The sequence below is a fragment of the Bombina bombina genome, chromosome 11, assembly GCF_027579735.1.
Source record: "Bombina bombina isolate aBomBom1 chromosome 11, aBomBom1.pri, whole genome shotgun sequence".
NCBI classification, from domain to species: Eukaryota; Metazoa; Chordata; class Amphibia; order Anura; family Bombinatoridae; genus Bombina; species Bombina bombina.
Genome location: NC_069509.1, coordinates 58,384,310 through 58,411,034, shown reverse-complemented (window position 1 = coordinate 58,411,034; position 26,725 = coordinate 58,384,310). Strand labels below are relative to the sequence as shown.

Here is a 26,725-nt window from a genome sequence, read left to right as displayed (position 1 = left end):
GAAGTATAGAAGAGTGAAGATTTGTGCCGAGGAGTATTGTGTTACAGAACAATGTACAGCATAGAGCTGAACCACGTCTACACTATAAAAGGATGAAAGCAAACTCAGTAAATTACATAAATACTCAGCAGTAAAAGGAATTCAATCACACGGTAAAGTCATTATAAATAAGGCTAAATACAATTAGACTAATCTGTCTGTACACAGATACATTCATCAAACAGACAACACAACCAGCAGGATACCTAATATTTATTTACACTAAGGTTTACCAGTTTCTTTTTTTTTAAAGGGACAGTCTAGTCAAGTTTAAACTTTCATAATTCAGATAGGGCATGTCATTTTAAACAACTTTCCCATTTACTTTTAACATCAAATTTGCTTTGCTCTCTTGGCATTCTTAGTTGAAAGCTAAACCTAAGTAGGCTCATATGCTAATTTCTAAGTCTTTGTACTGCCTCTTATCTTAATGCATTTGACAGTTTTTCACAGCTAGACAGCGCTAGTTCATGTGTTCCATATAGACAACATTGTGCTTGGAGTTATTCATGAGTCAGCACTGATTGGCTAAAATGCAAGTCTCTACATACAAACTAATATAGAGGCCAATCATAACCTTTAGAAAAGTCTATTTACTGATTCTGTTACAAAATTCACAGTTGAAGTCTATGGGTATTTTTGTAGATAAATAACTACATTGCTGCACTGCATTGTTCTTCTTCTTTGGTCATTGAACATTAGCAGAAAGCACAAAACTGATACTGAATCTCTCACTTAAAGGCACAGTAAACACCTTGATATTTTTTAATAAATTTTTTATTTATGTGTAATAAAACAACTTTGCAATATATGTTCATTATTTATTTTGACCCTTTTCATATAATTTAGCTCTGAAATTGAGAAATTTCTATTTCTCAGAACTTGAAATGCACCCTGCTGACTTATCAAGGCTAACCCTGCTACACATATGTTCTTAATTGGCTTTATCAGATAACAACTGCAAAACAATTCACTTTATCTTAACTTTATGACCTAGTCTTTGCTGTCTGCAGACTAATTCCCAGATTGGCTTCTCCAAATAAGGCAAATGTAATTCTAAGCTATTTACTATACATGTAGGACTGAGTATATTTATCTATTGAAATGTCCATGTGGTTTTGGTTACATTGGTGAGACGACCTGCTCTGCAAGATAATGAATTACAGATCATAAGTCCTCAATAAGACAAAAGGACTAAAGTCAAGCAGTTTCACAGTATTTTGTGGAGGTAGGACAGAATAAGTCAATTACAATTTCAAGTTATCGGTCATGTTCCAGCATTAAAGGGACACTAAACCCATTTTTTTTCTTTAATGATTCAGATAGAGCATGCAATTTTAAGCAACTTTCTAATTTAAGCGCTACCTAGGGTGCTGAACCAAAAATGGGTCGACTCCTAAGCTTTACATTCCTGCTTTTTAAATAAAGATAGCAAGATAACAAAGAAAAATTGATAATGGGAGTAAATTAGAATGTTGCTTAAAATTGCACGCTCTATCTGAATCATGAAATAAAAAAAAATGGGTTTCATATCCCTTTAAAGGGGTTTGAATAATGTATTTTATGTTTTTTTAGTTTTGTTTTGTTAATATTTTGATCAATGAAAGAATATAAGATGTAATATGGATTTTTGACCAGTGGGTGACAGCAGGAAGCCCATATTTGGGCTTGTTGAAGCCAGAAATGTCGCTTTTTATGAAACTGTCACTATATATAAAGTAGAAATTCATTCACTGGAACAGGAGTGCTGTTGTCTTGTACTATATCTGTACGTTAAACCCTTACAAAATAATTAAACAGATAGTTAAAGGCAGCTCTAAAGCGGCAATGCACTACTGAGAGCTAGCGTAACACATCTGGTGAGCCAATAACATATGTGCAGCCACCATCACCAAGTAGCACCCAGTATTAGGATATCAAGAGAACAACATATATGTGAAACTAGAAGTGTCTTAAATACATGACAATCACGCAGGTTTAATTTTGACTTTCCTATCCCTTTAAATAAAAGGTAAATATAATCTAAAAACAAAATGCTGGAATGTTGTATTATTGCTCTCTTGCTTGCATATAACTATGTGTTTAACCCCTGTTAAGTTAAGCTCTGGCGCATCAATGCACTACTGGAAACTAGCTGAATCCATCTGGTGAGGTCATAAAAAGATATATATATATATATATATATATATATGCAGCCACCAATCGCCAGCTAGTTCCCATAATGCTCTGCTACTTCTAAGCCTACCAAGCTCGTCAACACATGTGACCAAAAGAATGAAGTCAGTTTGATAACAGAAATCATTTGAAAAATATCGCAAAATTGCACTCTATCTGAATTATAAAAGTTTAAGGGACAGTCAACACCAGAATTGGTTTGTTTTAAAAGATAGATAATCCCTTAATTACCCATTCCCCAGTTTTGCATAACCAACACAGTTATAATAATACACATTTTACCTCTGTAATTACCTTGTATCTGAGCTTCTGCAGACTGCCCCCTTATTTCAGCTCTTTTGACAGACTTGCATTTTAACCAATCAGAGCTCACTCCTCTGTAAATTCACATGTATGAGCTCATATGAAACACATGAACTAACGCCCTCTAGTGAAAAACTGTCAAAATGCATTTAGATTAGAGGTGGCTTTCAAGGTCTAAGAAATTAGCATATGAACCTCCTAGGTTTAGCTTTCAACTAAGAATACCAAAAGAACAAAGCAAAATTGGTTTTAAAAGTAAATCGGAAAGTTGTTTAAAATTACATGCCTTATTTGAATCATGAAAGTTTTTTTGGACTTGACTGTCCTTTTAAATTCTGACTTTCATGTCAATTTAAGTGTATATTTTCTTTTGCAGATGTAATCATACCTCTCACAAACCTCAAGTTGGGGTACTTACCGTATACTTTAGGGCAGTTTTAGAACTGAAGGTTCACAATGACACTGACCCTATTATAAGCCCTGGAGCATATAAATATATATATATAATATTCCAAACAATAAAATTGTAACAATACATTTTTGCTACAAAAGAAGAGCTTAAAATAAAACTGGAAGTGTGTACAGATACTCTTACATTGTGCGGTTTGTTGAGTTTCATAAACAAGCTACTTTACATTGTCATTGCACGCACCTGTGTGGCCTTCACAGGAGTCTCCAGGGTCCTGCCCCAATGCCTTCTGGGAGAGAACAGTGGCGAGCAGCTGAAATGGAAGGGCGTGTGGAAAATCCAAAAGAAAGAGATGTGTGGGAAAAAAAGAGAGATGAATGGAAATATGGATTATGATGTGATATGTCCCATGCACCTTTTATGTCTGCGTTACAGGATATATTTCTATCATATCTGTTGCCAGAACAACGGGATCAAAAGCTCTTACTTTATGTGCTGGGGCTCACTTTGTAAAAATGCTTCTGGCTATGAGGCTGAATAAGCTCTGCTGGAACAGCATTGTATGCAAATCCTACAATAAATTAATTAGTTCACCAACTAAATTTAAAATATTTGTAATTATATGTTTTATACTTGATGCGTTCACATTCAAAGTTCATGCTAGTAGGGTTGCCATATTGCCGCTTTACGGGGAGGACACTTATCAAAAATACATACGTCAGGGTTCTTATAATGGAACATTATTCAAACATTTCTTTAAACAGCCCCTGACATGTATTTTTCATATGTTTCCTCCCTTAAAGCGGCAATATGGCAACCCTGTGCTTTAGGAATAAACATATGCTTGAGTAAACCATTGGATTTGGTTGATATAATTTAACATTATTTCTGCTTTGTAGCAAATATCTTTGCAGTCAATCATTGGTATTTTGGGTAACCCCTAGTTGTTGGATTCCGATTTGGCCATGATCCATTTTCACTTTTAAAACAGTATTTGACCGAACTCTACTACCAACAAGGTTCCAAATGTAGGAAGCACTAGAGGTTTCTGAACTGTAACGGTCACAAAATATGTGATATAAGTAAAATTATTTACAGATTGAGAATCAAAGCAAAATGCTAAATATCTTACAAATCAATGAATAGTTTATATAAAATGTATTGGGAGTATAGTAGTCACTTTTAAGGCAGGGAAATTTGCAATATGGTACAAAGCAAACTCCTTGTAACTATTATTCAATGATTCAGTTGGGATAAATAGGGGCACGATTATCTAAAGCTCTCTGGTCTAGTGAGATTCTATAAGAAGCCTCGTCAGTACTTTGACGCCCCTCAGGGAATGCACTAAAGGAAATGTTACCTTGAGAGCCATGTATATCATTAAGGGAAGTTCCATAATTGATTAAAGGGACACTGAACCCAATTTTTTTTCCCGTGATTCAGATAGAGCATGCAATTTTAAGCAACTTTCTAATTTACTCCTATTATCAATTTTGTACCCTGGACAGCACTTGTTTATTGGTGGGTGAATTTATCCACCAATCAGTAAGAACAACCCAGGTTGTTCACAAAAATATGGGCCGGCATCTAAACTTACATTCTTGCTTTTCAAATAAAGATACCAAGAGAATGAAGAAAATTTGATAATAGGAGTACATTAGAAAGTTACTTAAAATTGCCTTCTCTATCTGAATCATGAAAGAAAAAATTTGGGTTTAGTGTCCCTTTAAATCCCAATATAGAAAGTTTTGGAAATATAAAGGATATTTTGCAGGGACTATGCCCATGGCTATAAGTCTCTAGACGTACAACTGACCTAATTTATGTCTCTAAACCCCTCCATATACCTTGACCCCCTCTGCACCAGCGTGTATAGCGTGGGCGCTGCCCGCGCTCTGCCCGCTCCCAGAACTTCGGCCACTTCCTGTGCTGCCCATGCTGTTTCGATCACCACCTAACACAGGAGCAAGAACAAGGTTTATTAAAGCTGCAGTGAAAGCCAGGAGTGTCTGCCCTTAGTGAACCTGGTCCGTCCGCACTATAATATTACGAGGAAAAACAGGACTTGAGGTTATTTATCAAATCATCAGGACAGGTTATTGCACAAATTTCTTGTATCTATAAATTTAAACTTTATCTATGTGTTCATATATTCAGTATCTATATTTATAGCTGGCTATACCGTACGTATATATCTCTTGATCTACTGATTTACATCTTTGCTAGTATTTAAAGGGCCACTAAACCCAAAATCTTTCTTTCATGATTCAGATAGAACATACAAATTTAAACAACATTACAATTTACTTCTATTATTTATTTTGCTTCATTTTTTAGATATCCTTATTTGAAGAAAAAGCAATGCACATGGGTGAGTCAATCACATGAGACTTCTATGTGCAGCAACCAATCAGCAGCTACTGAGCATATCTAGATATGCTTTTCAGCAAAGAATATCAAGAGAATAAAACTATTTAGATAATAGAAGTAAATTAGAAAGATATTTAAAAATACATTCTTTTTCTAAATCATGAAAGAAAAATGTGGTTATCATGGCCCTTTAACTATTATATGACCCTTTTTGGGTATAAATTGCTTGTTGACTATCAATTTCCTTATATCGGTTTCCACTGCCTAGCTGAACACATGACCTGTCGGCCAATCACAGACCTACTCTTGTTGCTACAATATCAGCACTGTCAGTAGCGTAATATATGTATTATTATATTAAAATAACAATAAGGAAATATTTCAGGGCCATATTATGCATTTCTTGGAGGAGGGAAGAGAAAGAGGCGATTTGATGTAAATATGCCAGTACATTAATTGATTTAATACATTTTACAGGGAAAGTATTTTTTGAATAAAAAGAACAGAACAAGAGGTTGAACGTGACTAATTAGTTTAAGCGATACGTGGGCGTGAAAAGATTATACGGAAAGTCACTCTTACAAAATTAGTGGTAGATTTGTGGAATTGTCTTCCAGCAGAAGTGGTAGTAACACTAAAGGGGTTCACAAACGTCTGACATAAGCTTAAAGTGATGGTAAATCCAAGCGTATAACAAACGCTCGGATTTACCATCACTAAAAATCAAGTGGAAGTTTAAGAGATCATACTGTATATGAAAAAAAAAAGATGCTAAACTTACCCTTTCTGTGCCGTTGCGCAGCTCTAAACTCAGCGGCTCCGGCCGCCGTGCACATCGCTCTCCTTCAATGAGGTGCCAATTTCACCTCTAAACCAATAGCCGTGCGTGTCAACTGCCAGGGTTCTGTATGCACACACGGCTATTTGTTTAGAGGTGCAAGCGGCACTTCATTGGTAGAAGAGCAACTGTAAAAAACAGAAACAGAGGCGCCACATGTGTAGATCAATGGATACCACAAACACCAAACTGGACAAGATACAGGGTACTCACAAACATGAAGGCACTCTCGTGTGCCTATTAGAGGCAGGCTGGTATTCTAAACAGCAAACCAGCTGGCTGTGTGAACGAATCCCCGTCGTGGTGTCCTGAAGCAGTGGATATCCTGAAAGGCAGCCCTTGCCTAGATCGTTTCCTATAGGTTGGAACAGGGGAGAAAGGCTAAACAGCCTTTGGGTTACTTGAAAGGGAGATTGATAAACACACCAGTGTGTTTATCAATCTCCCTTTCAAGTAACCCAAAGGCTGTTTAGCCTTTCTCCCCTGTTCCAACCTATAGGAAACGATCTAGGCAAGGGCTGCCTTTCAGGATATCCACTGCTTCAGGACACCACGACGGGGATTCGTTCACACAGCCAGCTGGTTTGCTGTTTAGAATACCAGCCTGCCTCTAATAGGCACACGAGAGTGCCTTCATGTTTGTGAGTACCCTGTATCTTGTCCAGTTTGGTGTTTGTGGTATCCATTGATCTACACATGTGGCGCCTCTGTTTCTGTTTTTTACAGTTGTCCATCTAAGAAATTACATCACTTGTGAAGTGAAGACCGAGAGCTGCCTTCTTCATTTATTCCTTTTCATACGGACTTATTTTGGGACTGTACATTTGCACCGCCTATACTGGACACCATCCAGTGCAAAGTGTGTATATACACATATATACATTTTTATATTAATCATAATAACTCTTTTAATTAAGTTTGAATTTTATTTTAATAACTTATTTATTAATTCTGTATTTTAGTTTTGCTCTCACCATAACTTTTTATGGGTTTTTTATAAATATTTACACTAGGGTCACCCACACCATCTGTTAAATAAGCGCCTCCTATAGGTTATCTGTGACACACTGTCACAGAGTTTCCAGTTCTCATTGGTAGAAGAGCGATGTGCCGTGGGCGTCCAGAGAGGCTGAGTTTAGCGCTGTGCAACGGCCCAGAAAGGGTGAGTTTAGCACCATTTTTTTACATATCTCATCACTTAAACTCCACTTGATTTTTAGTGATGGTAAATCCTAGTGTTTGGATTTGCCATCACTTTAAAGTTACTCTGAGAATGAATTAGAAATATGCTTTAGAAAGGAATATGGCCAGGCTAGATGGGCTTTTTTCCCCCTTCATTTTCTTCATCAGTAAAATGCATTTCAGGTTTAAATGATATATCACATAGAAGATAAAAAAATGACCATTTGATAAAGCTGACTAAGTAAGCATCATATCTGCTTTTTTTCCTATTTGTGTCTTTCCTCTCTGTATCTTTCATCTCCCTTGCTCCTTCTTTATAGTACAAGAAAGGCATTAAAGAGAAGAATTACCGCAGACCACATCAAAAGCTCAGAGAGAAGATGATACAGGCCACAAAAGAGACTTTTCTTTTGAGAATATCACAAACTGCACCTTTATCCAACATCTGAGAATTTCCAGGAAGGCTTCTGCGTGTGCGTTTTCTCCTGGTTACTCTACTTTATTCTGGTAACATTATATTCTCATCCTTTAGTGTTTAAATTAGTTACTCTGCACTTTGGGTACCAGAGAAAGCTGTGATATGTCTCTTTTAGTAACTAAAGTGTTAAAGCTCTGTTAGTCCTGTTTGTCTTGTGGACATTAAACCCACAAGTTTACATACATGATTCAGATAGAGCATCTCGTTTTAAACCATTATCTAATTTGCTTCATTTTTTTGGTATACTTTGTTGAAAAACATACCTAGGTAGGTAGGCTCAGGAGCTGGGAGCTAACTGCTGATTGGTGACTGCAAGTATATACCTCTTATTATTGACTTACTGATGTGTTTAACTAACTCTCAGTAGTGCATTGCTGCTCATTCATTAAAGAATACCAAGAGAATGAAGCCAAACTTATAGAAGTAAATTGGAAAGCTGTATAAAATGAACATTCTATCTGAATCATGAAAGAAATAAAATTACACATTTACTTTGTAAGCAGATTTTCTCTGATGCAGCCTTATTGATGATAAATATTAAGCAAATATAAAAAATTAGTTTAATGTCTCTTACATTTAATCCAATTTGTTACTCTTGAGTTAAGCAATAAAAGATTGTAAACCTTATCGCCCCTTCATCTATTGTTTCTGAATTCCAATCCACAGGCAACACTAACTGACCAGATTTTCAGGATTACCTTGGGTTAAAAAATCATGGTTACTGATCATCTTACCCGCTCTAGTTCAGATATCCTGAAAATCTGACCTGTCATTGTGCCCAGCACACTGCAATTGAAACACAGTGATTTATAATTGACAGCCTTATGGGTAATAAAATATTACTGCTTTATTGATTCTGTACATCACTTTAAAACAGACAGTTCTTCATAACTGAAGCAAGAAAATGAGCTCGGTAAATGCAGAGGTTTCTCTATCTATCTACAAACTGCAGCAGCCACAGTAAACAAAGTGCTATCTCCCCAGGGTACCGCAGGCTGCAGGGTCTGCTATAACTCTGCTTACTCATCCTGTGCATAATCTATAGCATCGTGCATCTGCCATTGACCTGATTTACCGCTGCAGCGTGCAATCCGGCGCTAGCAACGTGCCTGTAAGGTTACCGGATCATCTAGTAGGGCAGACAGGTGTCAGCACACAATGAAGGTGATGTACTGTGAGCAAAACATAAAGAGAATGTCTGATGATGGCAGGCTGTGATAAACTGAAATAATGCACAGCAATTAGTCAGTAGCCCCTTCTATGACATTGTGTGCATCCACTGGCGATGAAGAGGTTAACAAGTGAATTTAAAGGGACAATGTTCTGTAAAATTGGTTTTCTCTTAACGTGTTTCCAATTATTTTCTATACCCACTGCAGAATATAACATGTATGGGAAACTGCTCCTTTAGGGTAATTTTTGTATATAAAATAGCTGTTTTTGCTTATGGAAACGGCAATTTATTCAAATGGGCTGAACTGGCAGGGAGAGCATGCCTCTTTATCTTATCTTTCTCTCTATACACAAAGGCGTCTTATCTTATCTATGTCTGTATACACAAAAGGCCAAAACTTAGAGAACGCTGTTGAAAATTAATACTTTAGTACCCATCTCTCTCTCCCACTGGGAGTGTAGTTTCTTGTTTACACATAGCTTTTCTATAACCAGTACTGCTGAACTGAAATTTTCAGTACAAGTGTTAGTTTCAATAGACACAAAGATATATTTCAAATACTAAAATAAAGGTAAAGGAGCAATTTGGATCATTTGGAGCACACTATAAGGAAGAAAAACATTTACAGTGCACTGCCCCTTTAATAATATAGAGGAAGGCATACCTAGGCAGGAGGAATGGAGATTAAGAGCAATGAACAGCAAAATCATTATTATATCATGACAATATGTGGAGAACACATCAGATCTAATATACTAAAAGATCATTAAACAATCATATATTTTTTATTTGAAGCATGTTACAATCATCACCTGGTTGCTTGTTTAAAATCTAAAAACACTGGTGTACCCTCCTGCAAACTGACACATTATATGCTACTGTTTCAGTCAATGTTTCCAGGGAAAAACTAAATTTTATTTTATGTAAAGGGCTGGTTGATCAAACACTGCAAGAGGTTGTGTATGTTTCAGGATATGTTTACTAAATGTTAGAGCAATCTGTTCAGGGTTAAAAACAATTTATTATTTGTAAAGCATTTCCTTTAAAGGAACATGAAACACTGAGATTGTCATATAAAACATTTAATTATATGTAGTAAAACAATATTTGCAATATACTTTCATTATGTATTTTGCTTTCTTTTTCTATAATTTGATTCTCAAAATGAACAAGCTTTTGAATTCCTGATAGAAGTAGAAATGCAGACCACAGAATTAACATTGCAATAATCTACTCAGTCATTGGTTGCAAGTTCTAGGAACTCATTTATAACTCTCACTAATTGGTCTAAGCAGAGAAGAAAACTTAAGTTACAACATAGAGGTGCCCATTGCTTTATAGACAATAAAACTGTACATTTATTTTTTCTCTCTCAATATTTAAACTAATATACTTTTAAAAAATACAACTGCATATTAATCTAAGGCTAATGTTTGCTTGGAATACATAATTCTGTCTAGCATTTATTTAGTGTATAATGTCCCTTTCCTACATGCTGTAATATTCTCTGTTTACGCATAGAGTATTATAGTATAGTCTTAGAAAAGGGACATTAAGCTGTAAAAAGAAAATGATTCAATGTATTAGTGCATTTTACTATTGTTTACCAGTTGTATACTTCCTAACAATGCTAAATAGGTACTTCCTACTAATACTCATGAAATAGCTATCCAACCAATGATCATTAGATTTGCTTATCAACCAATGATCATTAGATAGACGTGCTTATCAACCAATGATCATTAGATAGACGTGCTTATCAATCAATGATCATGAGATAGATTTGCTTATCAACCAATGATCATTAGATAGACGTGCTTATTAACCAATGATCATTAGATAAATTTGCTTATCAACCAATGGGCATTAGATAGATGTGCTTATAAACCAATGGGCATTAGATAGATGTGCTTATCAACCAATGATCATTAGATAGATTTGTTTATCAACCAATGATCATTAGATAGACGTGCTTATCAACCAATGCTCATTAGATATATTTGCTTATCAACCAATGATCATTAGATAGATGTGCTTATCAACCAATGATCATTAGATAGATTTGCTTAACCAATGATCATTAGATAGACGTGCTTATCAACCAATGCTCATTAGATATATTTGCTTATCAACCAATGATCATTAGATAGATGTGCTTATCAACCAATGATCATTCGATAGATTTGCTTATCAACCAATGGAATCAACCAATGGACATTAGATAGATGTGCCTATCGACCAATGGGCATTAGATTGATGTGCTTATCAACCAATGGGCATTAGATAGAAGTGCTTATCGACCAATGAGCATTAGATAGATGTGCTTATTAACCAATGAGAATTAGATAGATGTGCTTATCGACAAATGAGCATTAGATAGATGTGCTTATTAACCAATGAGCATTAGATAGATGTGCTTATTAACCAATGAGCATTAGATAGATGTGCTTATCAGCCAATGATCATTAGATAGATGTGCTTATCGACTAATGGGCATTAGATAGATGTGCTTATCAACCAATGGACATTAGATAGATGTGCCTATCGACCAATGGGCATTGGATAGATGTGCCTATCGACCAATGAGCATGAGATAGATGTGCTTATTGACCAATGGGCATTGGATAGATGTGCTTATTGACCAATGGGCATTAGATAGATGTGCTTATTGACCAATGGGCATTAGATAGATGTGCTTATCAACCAATGATCATTAGATAGATGTGCCTATTGACCAATGGGCATTGGATAGATGTGCCTATTGACCAATGGGCATTATATAGATGTGCTTATTGACCAATGGGCATTAGATAGATGTGCTTATCGACCAATGATCATTAGAAAGACGTGCTTATCAACCAATGGGCATTAGATAGATGTGCCTATCGACCAATGGGCATTAGATAGATGTGCTTATCAACCAATGAGCATGAGATAGATGTGCTTATTAACCAATGGGCATTAGATAGATGTGCCTATCAACCAATGGGCATTAGATAGATGTGCTTATTGACCAATGGGCATTAGATAGATGTGCCTATCAACCAATGGGCATTAGATAGATGTGCTTATTGACCAATGGGCATTAGATAGATGTGGTTATCAACCAATGATCATTACATATATGTATCATGTTTAGATGCTTCTCTTTCATATGGATGATAGATTTTTTTTGTGTACAATATCTCTTTAACTGTGTGTTCAAAACCTTTGCGGAGGTTTATCATATAGGCAATGGACGCAATGTCCCTTTAACTCCTAATTTAAAACCATTAACTAGGGGACTGTATGTAAATAAGAGGTAAGTAGTAAAAAAAAAAAAAGCTTTCTGCAGAAGTATAGTCAGAAGTTTAACACCATGTAAGAACAATCTGTTATACACATTCCCAACTGGTTACTAAATTAGACCTAATTTGTGAGAGACGCATTAATAAATACGGTTATGTAATTTTAGGATAATTGCTTTGTTGAAGCTAACTCATGAGTTAGACTAGAGGAAGAGAGATTTTGGCGGCTGTCCCAGAAGAGCCAGGAAGGGGCGCTTACAACAGCTGTCCGTAAGTAGCCTTGTTAGCTTGCGATTTTCTACCCTGCATTACGCAGGAATAATGACAAGCAAAACCGTTCAAAAAAGTCATGTTATAATTAAAATGTAATCAATTAAAAAAACTGTGGCTCAGATTCACTAACTCTGGGAAAGTCGGTTTGCCAGGACTTAAAGGGACACTAAACCCAAAATTATTCTTTCATGGTTCAGGTAGAGAATACAATTTTAAACAATGTTCCAATTTACTTCTATTATCTAATTTGCTTAATTTTTTAGATATTCTTTGTTGACGAAATATCAATGCACATGAGTGAGCCAATAACATGAGGCATCTGTGTGCAGCCACCAATCAGGAGCTACTGAGCCTATCTAGATATGCTTTTCTGAAAAGAATATCAAGAGAATGAAGCAATTTAGACAATAAAAGTAAATTAGAAAGTTGTTTAAAATTGCATGCTCTTTCTAAATCATGAAAGAAAAAAATATGTGTTTAATGTCCCTTTAACAACAATTAACAGCTGTCAATCATCAGTATTAAAATATGGACATACTATATATAATAAAAACAGATACTGGTACTGAAATGATTAGATGTACTTATATTTTGTTAGTTAGGAACATGAGCATGTTTTTTTTAGTGAACACTGAAAGTTAATTGACCATGTTATCATAAAATGGCGGGCTGGATTTAATAAATGATTAACTAAGCTAAATCAGTGGTAAACCACCTTAAGAGAAGATGGTAGGTTACCTTGGTCTTTTTCCTTAAATGCACATGTGCAAAGAACAGTTCATGCTCAAATCCTATATATGCGTATTAGTTTGTGATTGGTTACCAGGGGTGGATTTGATTTTGAGACAGGGAAAAACATACGCCTAGATTTAGAGTTCTGCGTTAGCCGTCAAAACCAGCGTTAGGGGCTCCTAACGCTGGTTTTGGGCTACCGCTGGTATTTAGAGTCAGTCAGGAAAGGGTCTAACGCTCACTTTGCAGCCGCGACTTTTCCATACCGCAGATCCCCCTACGCCATTTGCGTATCCTATCTTTTCAATGGGATCTTTCTAACGCCGGTATTTAGAGTCTTGGCTGAAGTGAGCGTTAGAAATCTAACGACAAGACTCCAGCCGCTCGCATTCTATTGGCTTTTTCCGATCAGCCAATAGAATGCGAGCTCAATCTGATTGGATGAGCCAATCGGATTGAACTTGAATCTGATTGGCTGATTCCATCAGCCAATCAGAATTTTCCTACCTTAATTCCGATTGGCTGATAGAATCCTATCAGCCAATCGGAATTCGAGGGACGCCCATCTTGGATGACGTCCCTTAAGGGAACCGTCATTCGTCGGGAAGTCGTCGGCCAGGATGGATGTTCCGCGTCGGCGGGATGAAGATGGATCCGGAAGAAAGAAGATTGAAGATGCTGCTTGATAGAAGACTTCAGCCGGATGATGGATCTCTTCAGCCCGCGCTTGGATCAAGACTTCAGCCGGATGATGGACCTCTTCAGCCCGATGATGGACCTCTTCAGCCCCCGCTTGGGCTTGGATGAAGACTTCGGAGCCTCCTCTGGACGGATCGGTGATACCCGGCGTGGTGAAGACAAGGTAGGAAGATCTTCAGGGGCTTAGTGTTATGTTTATTTAAGGGGGGTTTGGGTTAGATTAGGGGTATGTGGGTGGTGGGTTGTAATGTTGGGGGGGGTATTGTATGGTTTTTTATACAGGCAAAAGAGCAGAATTCTTTGGGGCATGCCCCGCAAAAGGCCCTTTTAAGGGCTGGTAAGGTAAAAGAGCTTTTCTATTTTTATTTTAGAATAGGGTAGGGCATTTTTTTATTTTGGGGGGCTTTGTTATTTTATTAGGGGGCTTAGAGTAGGTGTAATTAGATTAAAATTGTTATAATCTTTTTATAATGTTTGTAAATTATTTTTTTTATTTTTTGTAACAGTTCTTTTTTTATTTTTTGTACTTTAGTTAGTTTATTTAATTGTATTTATTTGTAGGTATTTTATTTAATTAATTTATTGATAGTGTAGTGTTAGGTTTAATTGTAGATAATTGTAGGTATTTTATTTAATTAATTTAATGATAGTGTAGTGTTAGGTTTAATTATAACTTAGGTTAGGATTTATTTTACAGGTAGTTTTGTAATTATTTTAACTAGGTAGCTATTAAATAGTTATTAACTATTTAATAGCTATTGTACCTGGTTAAAATAAATACAAAGTTACCTGTAAAAATATCATTTATGCTTACCTGATAAATTCATTTCTCTTGTAGTGTAGTCAGTCCACGGGTCATCCATTACTTATGGGATTATATCTCTTCCCTAACAGGAAGTGCAAGAGGATCACCCAAGCAGAGCTGCTATATAGCTCCTCCCCTCATACGTCATATCCAGTCATTCGACCGAAACCATACGAGAAAGGAGAAACTATAGGGTGCAGTGGTGACTGGAGTTTAATTAAAATTTAAACCTGCCGTAAAAAACAGGGCGGGCCGTGGACTGACTACACTACAAGAGAAATGAATTTATCAGGTAAGCATAAATTATATTTTCTCTTGTTAAGTGTAGTCAGTCCACGGGTCATCCATTACTTATGGGATACCAATACCAAAGCTAAAAGTACACGGATGACGGGAGGGACAAGGCAGGATCTTTACACGGAAGGAACCACTGCCTGTAGAACCTTTCTCCCAAAAACAGCCTCCGAAGAAGCAAAAGTGTCAAATTTGTAAAATTTTGAAAAAGTGTGAAGTGAAGACCAAGTTGCAGCCTTGCAAATCTGTTCAACAGAGGCCTCATTCTTAAAGGCCAGGTGGAAGCCACAGCTCTAGTAGAATGAGCTGTAATCCTTTCAGGAGGCTGCTGTCCAGCAGTCTCATAGGCTAAGCGTATTATGCTACGAAGCCAAAAAGAGAGAGAGGTAGCCGAAGCCTTTTGACCTCTCCTCTGTCCAGAGTAAACGACAAACAGGGAAGAAGTTTGACGAAAATCTTTAGTTGCCTGCAAATAAAACTTCAGGGCACGAACAACGTCCAGATTGTGCAAAAGTCGTTCCTTCTTTGAAGAAGGGTTAGGACACAATGATGGAACAACAATCTCTTGATTGATATTCCTGTTAGTGACTACCTTAGGTAAGAACCCAGGCTTAGTACGCAGAACTACCTTGTCTGAATGAAAAATCAGATAAGGGGAGTCACAATGTAAGGCAGATAACTCAGAGACTCTTCGAGCCGAGGAAATAGCCATCAAAAACAGAACTTTCCAAGATAACAGCTTGATATCAATGGAATGAAGGGGTTCAAACGGAACGCCTTGCAGAACGTTAAGAACTAAGTTTAAGCTCCACGGCGGAGCAACAGTCTTAAACACAGGCTTAATCCTTGCTAAAGCCTGACAAAAAGCCTGAACGTCTGGAACTTCTGCAAGACGTTTGTGCAGAAGAATAGACAGAGCTGAAATCTGTCCCTTTAACGAACTAGCAGATAAACCCTTTTCTAAACCCTCTTGTAGAAAAGACAATATCCTAGGAATCCTAACCTTACTCCATGAGTAACTCTTGGATTCACACCAATATAAATATTTACGCCATATTTTATGGTAAATTTTCCTGGTAACAGGTTTCCTAGCCTGTATTAAGGTATCAATAAATGACTCCGAGAATCCACGCTTTGATAGAATCAAGCGTTCAATCTCCATGCAGTCAGCCTCAGAGAAACTAGATTTGGATGATTGAAAGGACCCTGAATCAGAAGGTCCTGTCTCAGAGGCAGAGACCATGGTGGACAGGACGACATGTCCACTAGATCTGCATACCAGGTCCTGCGTGGCCACGCAGGCGCTATTAGAATCACTGATGCTCTCTCCTGTTTGATCCTGGCAATCAATCGAGGAAGCATCGGGAATGGTGGAAACACATAAGCCATGTTGAAGACCCAATGTGCTGTCAGAGCATCTATCAGCACCGCTCTCGGGTCCCTGGACCTGGATCCGTAACAAGGAAGCTTGGCGTTCTGGCGAGACGCCATGAGATCCAGATCTGGTTTGCCCCAACAATGAATCAGTTGGGCAAAGACCTTCGGATGAAGTTCCCACTCCCCCGGATGAAAAGTCTGGCGACTTAGAAAATCTGCCTCCCAGTTCTCCACGCCTGGGATGTGGATCGCTGACAGGTGGCAAGAGTGAGACTCTGCCCAGCGAATTATCTTTGAGACTTCCAACATCGCTAGGGAACTCCTGGTTCCTCCTTGATGATTGATGTAAGCTACAGTCGTGATGTTGTCCGACTGAAATCTGATGAACCTCAGAATTGCTAACTGAGGCCAAACCAGAAGAGCATTGAAAATTGCTCTTAACTCCAGAATGTTTATTGGAAGGAGTCTCTCCTCCTGACTCCATGATCCCTGAGCCTTCAGGGAATTCCAGACTGCGCCCCAACCTAGAAGGCTGGCGTCTGTTGTTACAATCGTCCAATCTGGCCTGCGGAAGGACATCCCCTTGGACAGATGTGGCCGAGAAAGCCACCATAGAAGAGAATCTCTGGTCTCTTGATCCAGATTTAGCAGAGGGGACAAATCTGAGTAATCCCCATTCCACTGACTTAGCATGCACAATTGCAGCGGTCTGAGATGCAGGCGCGCAAATGGTACTATGTCCATTGCCGCTACCATTAAGCCGATTACCTCCATGCACTGAGCCACTGACGGGTGTTGAATGGAATGAAGGGCCCGGCAAGCATTTAGAAGTTTTGAGAACCTGGCCTCCGTCAGGTAAATTTTCATCTCTACAGAATCTATAAGAGTCCCTAGGAAGGGAACCCTTGTAAGTGGCAATAGAGAACTCTTTTCCACGTTCACCTTCCACCCATGCGACCTCAGAAATGCCAGAACTATCTCTGTATGAGACTTGGCAGTTTGAAAACTTGACGCTTGTATCAGAATGTCGTCTAGGTACGGAGCTACCGCTATGCCTCGCGGTCTTAGTACCGCCAGAAGTGAGCCCAGAACCTTTGTAAAGATTCTTGGGGCCGTAGCTAACCCAAAGGGAAGAGCTACAAACTGGTAATGCCTGTCTAGGAAGGCAAATCTTAGATACCGGTAATGATCCTTGTGAATCGGTATGTGAAGGTAAGCATCCTTTAAGTCCACTGTGGTCATGTACTGACCCTCTTGGATCATGGGTAGGATGGTTCGAATAGTTTCCATCTTGAATGATGGAACTCTTAGGAATTTGTTTAGGATCTTTAAGTCCAAGATTGGTCTGAAGGTTCCTTCTTTCTTGGGAACCACAAATAGATTTGAATAAAATCCTTGCCCGTGTTCCGTCCGCGGAACTGGGTGGATCACCCCCATTAGCAAGAGGTCTTGTACACAGGGTAGGAACGCCTCTTTCTTTACTTGGTTTGCTGATAACCTTGAAAGATGAAATCTCCCTTGTGGGGGAGAAGCTTTGAAGTCCAGAAGATATCCCTGAGAAATGATCTCCAACGCCCAGGGATCCTGGACATCTCTTGCCCAAGCCTGGGCAAAGAGAGAGAGCCTGCCCCCTACTAGATCCGTTTCCGGATAGGGGGCCCTCACTTCATGCTGTCTTAGGGGCAGCAGCAGGTTTTCTGGCCTGCTTGCCCTTGTTCCAGGGCTGGTTAGCTTTCCAGCCCTGTCTGTAACGAGCAACAGCTCCTTCCTGTTTTGAAGCGGAGGAAGTTGATGCTGCTCCTGCCTTGAGGTTACGAAAGGCACGAAAATTAGACTGCTTAGCCTTTGATTTGGCTCTATCTTGAGGCAGGGCATGGCCCTTACCTCCAGTAATGTCAGCGATAATTTCTTTCAAGCCGGGCCCAAATAAGGTCTACCCTTTGAAAGGAATATTAAGCAATTTAGATTTAGAAGTCACATCAGCTGACCAGGATTTAAGCCACAGCGCTCTGCGCGCTTGAATGGCGAATTCAGAGTTCTTAGCCGTAAGTTTGGTTAAATGTACGACGGCATCAGAAATAAATGAGTTAGCTAGCTTAAGGGCTTTAAGCTTGTTCATAATTTCATCCAATGGAGCTGTGCGAATGGTCTCTTCTAAAGAGTCAAACCAGAATGCCGCCGCAGCCGTGACAGGCGCGATGCATGCAAGGGGTTGTAAGATAAAACCTTGTTGAACAAACATTTTCTTAAGGTAACCTTCTAACTTTTTATCCATTGGATCTGAAAAAGCACAGCTATCCTCCACCGGGATAGTGGTGCGCTTAGCCAAAGTAGAAACTGCTCCCTCCACCTTAGGGATCGTCTGCCATAAGTCCCGTGTGGTGGCGTCTATTGGGAACATTTTCCTAAATATAGGAGGGGGTGAAAAGGGCACACCGGGTCTATCCCACTCCTTGTTAACAATTTCTGTAAGCCTTTTAGGTATAGGAAAAACGTCATTACACACCGGTACCGCAAAGTATTTATCCAGCCTACATACTTTCTCTGGAATTGCAACCGTGTTACAATCATTCAGAGCCGCTAATACCTCCCCTAGCAATACGCAGAGGTTCTCAAGCTTAAATTTAAAATTAGAAATCTCTGAATCCAGTCTGCCTGGTTCAGATCCGTCACCCACAGAATGAAGCTCTCCGTCCTCATGTTCTGCAAATTGTGACGCAGTGTCAGACATGGCTCTATCATTATCAGCGCGCTCTGTTCTTTCCCCAGAGTGATCGCGCTTACCTCTTAATTCTGGCAATTTAGATAGTACTTCTGTCATAACAGTAGCCATGTCTTGCAAAGTGATTTGGATGGGCCGCCCTGATGTACATGGCGCCACAATATCACGCACCTCCTGAGCGGGAGGCGAAGGTACTGACACGTGAGGAGAGTTAGTCGGCATAACTTCCCCCTCGTTGTCTGGTGATAATTTCTTTACATGTAAAGTTTGACTTTTATTTAAAGTAACATCAATACATTGAGTGCACAAATTTCTATTGGGCTCCACATTGGCCTTTAAACATAGTGAACAGACAGATTCATCTGTGTCAGACATGTTTAAACAGACTAGCAATGAGATTAGCAAGCTTGGAAACACTTTCAATAAATTTACAAGCAATATAAAAAAAAAAACGCTACTGCGCCTTTAAGAAGCACAAAAAAACTGTCACAGTTGAATAACAATGAACTAAATTAGTTATAGCAACCAAATTTTTACAGTAAGTGTATAAAGTTAACAGAGGATTGCACCCACCAGCAAAGGATGATTAACCCCTTGATACTCAAAAACGGATAACAAATGTATTAATTAACGTTTTTATCACAGTCAAACACACTGTCACAGGTCTGCTGTGACTGATTACCTCCCTCAAAACTAGCTTTGAAGACCCCTGAGCTCTGTAGAGACGTCCTGGATCATGGAGGATGAAAAGGGAAGACTGTGACTGAATTTTTACTGCGCAAAAAGCGCTAAAATAGGCCCCTCCCACTCATATTACAACAGTGGGGAAGCTCGGTAAACTGTTTCTATGCAGAAAAAAACGACAGCCATGTGGTAAAAATCATGCCCAATAAGTTTTATCACCAAGTACCTCACAAAAAACGATTAACATGCCAGTAAACGTTTTGCAAATGTATTTTAAAGTTATGAAGTGTTATTAAAAAGCCTGCTACCAGTCGCTTATACTGTAGTGAAGGCTCAGATATTACTTCAGTATTAACAGTATTTTCTGAGTGAAATTCCATTCCCTAGAAAAATACTTAATTGTATACATACATACTCATCAGCCTGATACCAGTCGCTACCACTGCATTTAAGGCTGCACTTACATTACATCGGTATTAGCAGTATTTTCTCAGTCAATTCCATTCCTTAGAAAATAATTTACTGCACATACCTCCTTGCAGGGGGGCCCTGCGTGCTATTCCCCTGTTCTGAAGTTACCTCACTCCTCAGAATGTATGAGAACAGCTAGTGGATCTTAGTTACGTCCGCTAAGATCATAGAAAATGCAGGCAGATTCTTCTTCTAATGCTGCCTGAGAACAAACAACACACTCCGGTGCTGTTTAAAATAACAAACTTTTGATTGAAGAAATAAAAACTAAGTTTAAAACACCACAGTCCTCTCACACGACCTGTCTTTAGTTAGGTGCAAGAGAATGACTGGATATGACGTATGAGGGGAGGAGCTATATAGCAGCTCTGCTTGGGTGATCCTCTTGCACTTCCTGTTAGGGAAGAGATATAATCCCATAAGTAATGGATGACCCGTGGACTGACTACACTTAACAAGAGAAATAAATATTAATCCTAAAATAGCTACAATATAATTATAATTTATATTGTAGCTATATTAGGGTTTATTTTACAGGTAAGTATTTAGATTTAAATAGGAATAGTGTTAGGGTTAGACTTAGCTTTAGAGGTTAATACATTTATTAGAGTAGCGGTGAGGTCCGGTCGGCAGATTAGGGGTTAATACTTGAAGTTAGGTGTCGGTGATGTTAGGGAGGGCAGATTAGGGGTTAATACTATTTATTATAGGGTTTGCGAGGCGGGAGTGAAGCGGATTAGGGGTTAATAACTTTATTATGGTAGCGGTGAGGTCCGGTCGGCAGATTAGGGGTTAATAATTGTAGGTAGGTTGCGGCGACGTTGGGGACGGCAGATTAGGAGTTAATAAATATAATATAAGGGTCGGCGGTGTTAGGGGCAGCAGATTAGGGGTACATAGGTATAATGTAGGTTGCGGCGGTGTACGGAGCGGCAGATTAGGGGTTAATAATAAAATGCAGGGGTCAGCGATAGCGGGGGCGGCAGATTAGGGGTTAATAAGTGTAAGGTTAGGGGTGTTTAGACTCGGGGTACACGTTAGGGTGTTAGGTGTAGACTTAGGAAGTGTTTCCCCATAGGAAACAATAGGGCTGCGTTAGGAGCTGAACGCTGCTTTTTTGCAGGTGTTAGGTTTTTTTCAGCTCAAACGGCCCCATTGTTTCCTATGGGGGAATCGTGCACGAGCATGTTTTTGAAGCTGGCCGCGTCCGTAAGCACCGCTGGTATTTAGAGTTGCAGTGGCGGTAAATTATGCTCTACGCTCCCTTTTTGGAGCCTAACGCAGCCCTTCTGTGAACTGTAAATACCAGCGGTATTTAAAAGGTGCGGGGGAAAAAAAACATGCGTAGCTAACGCACCCCTTTGGCCGCAGAACTCTAAATGTAGCGGATAGCTTTATACTCATTCTACAAAACAAAACTGCATTATTCATTGCAAAATTCTTCTCAGATACGAAGGTTTAATTTATGTTTAATGTCCGTTTAAAGGGACATAAAACAAGTTGGGATAGAGACAATGTACTTTAATTACTTTACCTGCTAATTTTTACTGTGGTGCCCTCGCATTAACCCTTTCTTTTTAGTTTCTGAATGGGAAAGCTCTAACTCTCCCCACACTTTTCCTTCTATGACTGTATCTATATCTATTGTTGTTTTGGTAGAATACAAAAGTGAATATGAATCATCTGCTGGAGCAAGCCTAGAAGCTGTGAACTCAGTTGAAATACAATGCCTGTGTCTAAACACTAAGGGGGTGGAGTTGGCTGCTCCAGGCAGCTTAGCTATGTAATTCATTTTGCTTATTTTTGAAAATTATTTTAAAATACTTGCCAGCAATTTTTAAACAATTTTTTTTTATGCAAACTATTTTTAATTAATTAGCCCTTTTAGGATGTGCACAGATCTCAACCTGTTTTATGTCCCTTTAAGTCCTTTCGTGAGTTGTCTGACTTTAAATAGTTCTCAAAAATATTCTATCATGCATATAAAAGAGCAGCAGTTCAACGTGTTAAAATATTTTTTTGCATAAGAAAATTAAAAGGACATTAACGTCAAAACTAAACTTACTTCTCATAGAACATGCAAGTAAAAAGAAAAAAAAACACTTTCCAATTTACTCTCACATTCTCTTGATGTCCTTTTGTTGAAGAAAATATCTTGGTAGGCACAAGAGCATGCAGGTGCTGTCATATAGTGCTCCAAACACATGCACACTCCTAAACATACCTAGGTATTCTCTTCAACAAAGGATACCAAGAAAAATAAATACATTTGATAATAGAAGTTAATTGGATTTTTTTTTTAAATTGCAACGCAATGTCTGTATCATGAAAGTTTCATCTTGGCGTTCATTTCTCTTTAAGTAAAAAATTATTAAAATATAAAATTAGAACATTAGAGCGTGCGAGGAGGAGTATGTCTGCATTATAACTGGAGGTTAAGCAAATAGTAGCTTGAAAATCAAGGTTTAACTTCTACTTATAAATGTTTTACTTGTAAATAGTTTGTGATTTAATTTTATAACTGTCATGTTTTTAAGAGATTAATCGGCTAGATTACGAGTTTTTGCGTTATGAGGGGTGCGGTGCTAACTTGCATGTTATTGTCACCGCTCACTTTCCTACAGCGCTGGTATTACAGGTTTTCATAAACCCGGCGTTAACAGGCAAGAAGTGAGTGTAGAGCAAAATTGTGCTCCATACCCCACTCCAATACCAGCGCTGCTTAAGTCAGCGGTGAGCTGGTCGTACGTCCTCGTGCACGATTTCCCCACAGACATCAATGGGAAGAGCCGGCTGAAAAAAAGTCTAACACCTGCAAAAAAGCAGCGTAAAGCTCTGTAACGCAGCCCCATTGATTCCTATGGGGAAACTAAATTTATGTTTACATCTAACACCCTAACATGAACCCCAAGTCTAAACACCCCTAATCTTAAATTTATAAACCCTTAATCTGCTGCCCGACATCGCTGACACACACATTATATTTATTAACCCCTAATCTGCCACTCCGGACATCGCCGCCACTATAATAAACATATTAACCCCTAAACCGCCGCACTCCCGCATTGCAAACACTAGTTAAATATTATTAACCCCTAATCTTCCGCCCCTAACATCGCCGCCACCTACCTACATTTATTAACCCCTAATCTGCCGCCCCCAACGTCGTCGCCACTATACTAAATTTATTAACTCCTAAACCTAAGTCTAACCCTAACCCTAACACCCCCCTAACTTAAATATAATTAAAATAAATCTAAATAAAAATTCCTATCATTACCTAAATAATTCCTATTTAAAACTAAATACTTTACCTATAAAATAAACCCTAAGATAGCTACAATATAACTAATAGTTACATTGTATCTAGCTTAGGGTTTATTTTTATTTTACAGGCAAGTCTGTATTTATTTTAACTAGGTAGACTAGTTAGTACATAGTTATTAACTATTTACTAACTACCTAGCTAAAATAAATACAAATTTACCTGTAAAATAAAACCTAACCTGTCTTACACTAACACCTAACCTTACACTACAATTAAATAAATTACCTAAATTAAATACAATTACCTAAATTACAAAAAAACAAAACACTAAATTACACAAAATAAAAAAAGAAATTATCAGATATTTAAACTAATTACACCTAATCTAATAGCCCTATCAAAATAAAAAAAGCCCCCCCAAAATAAAAAAAGGGCCTTTTGTGGGGCATTGCCCCAAAGAAATCAGCTCTTTTACCTGTAAAAAAAATACAAACACCCCCCCCAACAGTAAAACCCACCACCCACACAGCCAACCCCCCAAATAAAATCCTAACTAAAAAAACCTAAGCTCCCCATTGCCCTGAAAAGGGCATTTGGATGGGCATTGCCCTTAAAAGGGCATTTAGCTCTTTTTCAATTGCCCAAACCCTAATCTAAAACTAAAACCCACCCAATAAACCCTTAAAAAAAACCTAACGCTAACCCCCGAAGATCCACTTACAGTTTTGAAGACCGGACATCCATCCTCAATGAAGCCAGGAGAAGTCCTCAGCGAAGCAGCAAGAAGTCCTCAACGAAGCCGGGAGAAGTCTTCATCCAAGCCAGCAGAAGTGGTCCTCCAGACGGGCAGAAGTCTTCATCCAGACAGCCAATAGGATTGAGCTCGCATTATATTGGTTGTTCCAATCAGCCAATAGAATGCGAGCTCAATCCTATTGGCTGATTGCATCAGTCAATAGGATTTTTTCACCTTTAATTCCGATTGGCCGATAAAATTCTATCAGCCAATCAGAATTCAAGGGACGACATCTTGGATGACGTCACTTAAAGGAACCTTCATTCGGGAAGAAGACTTCGATTGAAGAGGATGCTCTGCGCTGGATGTCTTGAAGATGTACCTGCTCCGCGCCGGATGGATGAAGATAGAAGATGCCGTCTGGATGAAGACATCTGCCCGTCTGGAGGACCACTTCTGCCGTCTTGGATGAAGACTTCTCCCGGCTTCGTTGAAGACTTCTTGCCGCTTCGCTGAGGACTTCTCCCGGCTTCGTTGAGGATGGATGTCCGGTCTTCAAAACTGTAAGTGGATCTTCGGGGGTTAGTGTTAGTAGTTTTTTTTTTTTAAGGGTTTATTTAGTGGGTTTTAGTTTTAGATTAGAGTTTGGGCAATTGAAAAAGAGCTAAATGCCCTTTTAAGGGCAATGCCCATCCAAATGCCCCTTTCAGGGCAATGGGGAGCTGGGGAGCTTAGATTTTTTTAGTTAGGATTTTATTTGGGGGGTTGGTTGTGTGGGTGGTGGGTTTTACTGTTGGGGGGTGTTTGTATTTTTTTTTTACAGGTAAAAGAGCTGATTTCTTTGGGGCAATGCCCCGCAAAAGGCCCTTTTAAGGGCTATTGGTAGTTTATTGTAGGCTAGGGTTTTTTTTTATTTTGGGGGGCTTTTTTATTTTGATAGGGCTATTAGATTAGGTGTAATTAGTTTAAATATCTGATAATTTCTTTTTTTATTTTGTGTAATTTAGTGTTTTGTTTTTTTTGTAATTTAGGTAATTTATTTAATTGTAGTGTAAGGTTAAGTGTTAGTTTAATACAGGTTAGGTTTTATTTTACAGTTAAATTTGTATTTATTTTAGCTAGGTAGTTAGTAAATAGTTAATAACTATTTACTAACTAGTCTACCTAGTTAAAATAAATACAAACTTGCCTGTAAAATAAAAATAAACCCTAAGCTAGCTACAATGTAAATATTCGTTATATTGTAGCTAACTTAGGGTTTATTTTATAGGTAAGTATTTAGTTTTAAATAGGAATTATTTAGGTAATGATAGTAATTTTTATTTAGATTTATTTTAATTATATTTAATTTAGGGGGTGTTAGGTTTTGGGATTTATAACTTTAGTATAGTGGCGGCGACTTTGGTGGCGGAAGATTAGGGGTTAATAAATGTAGGTAGGTGGCGGCGATGTTAGGGCCTGCAGATTAGGGGTTAATAATATTTAACTAGTGTTTGCGAGGCGGGAGTGCGGCGGTTCAAGGGTTAATATGTTTATTCTAGTGGCGGCAATGGCCGGAGCGGCAGATTAGGGGTTAATAATTTTATTTTAGTGTTTGCGATGCGGGAGGGCCTCGGTTTAGGGGTTAATAGGTAGTTTATGGGTGTTAGTGTACTTTTTAACACTTTAGTTATGAGTTTTATGCTACAGCTTTGTAGCGTAAAACTCATAACTACTGACTTTAGATTGCGTTACGAATCTTGCGGGATAGGCTGTACCGCTCACTTTTTGGCCTCCCAGAAAAAGCTTGTAATATCGGCGCTATGGAAGTCCCATTGAAAGAAGACTTTACGCAAATTGCGTTAAGGCAAAAAAAGTGTGCGGTGCCCCTAAACCTGCAAGACTCGTAATACCAGCGGTAGACTAGGTAGTGAAAAAGCAGCGTTATGAGCCTAAATCTAGCCGTAATACTTTTAGTTAATACAGATGGAACATTCTTGTACGCAAATGTATACTGCCTAGAGACGCTCTCCCAATGTCCTTACTTTTAGCATCTAATGTAAATTAACGCAGATACACAAACAGTTATAAAATATATTAGAAATACAATAAGCTATTACAATTTGGATAGCAATTAGTGTTGGTCAGCCTTTGTGAAAAGACAACATTATTATGTTATTAAACTACTTTTTTTTTTTTAAAGAGACGTAATACTTTTATGCTAAATCACTTTATAGGGATTCTGTATAACTGTCAAAAGCTGGCAAGAAAATATCAACTGAGCATCTTTATGTAAAAAATGAAGATATTTTACCTCAGAAATTTCTTCAGATCACAATAGTTAGTGCTCAGTGAACAGTTATCCTGCAGCTACTGTCAGATGCACTTTGAAAAAAAATAGCCAATCAGCATCAGCAGTGCTGAGGTCAT

At 38.3% G+C, this 26,725-nt stretch overlaps 1 protein-coding gene across 1 annotated transcript in view; it reads right to left on the bottom strand.

Annotated features, from left to right (window-relative positions):
* Nucleotides 1-26,725, bottom strand: part of CASKIN1 (CASK interacting protein 1) — a 444,510-nt gene that overhangs the window by 84,310 nt on the left and 333,475 nt on the right. The window contains exons 13-14 of the mRNA XM_053694420.1: nucleotides 4,774-4,880; nucleotides 3,170-3,239 (exon numbers count right to left, since the gene is read on the bottom strand). Coding sequence (XP_053550395.1) covers nucleotides 3,170-3,239; nucleotides 4,774-4,880 — 177 coding nt within the window. The remainder of the gene's footprint in view (nucleotides 1-3,169; nucleotides 3,240-4,773; nucleotides 4,881-26,725) is intronic.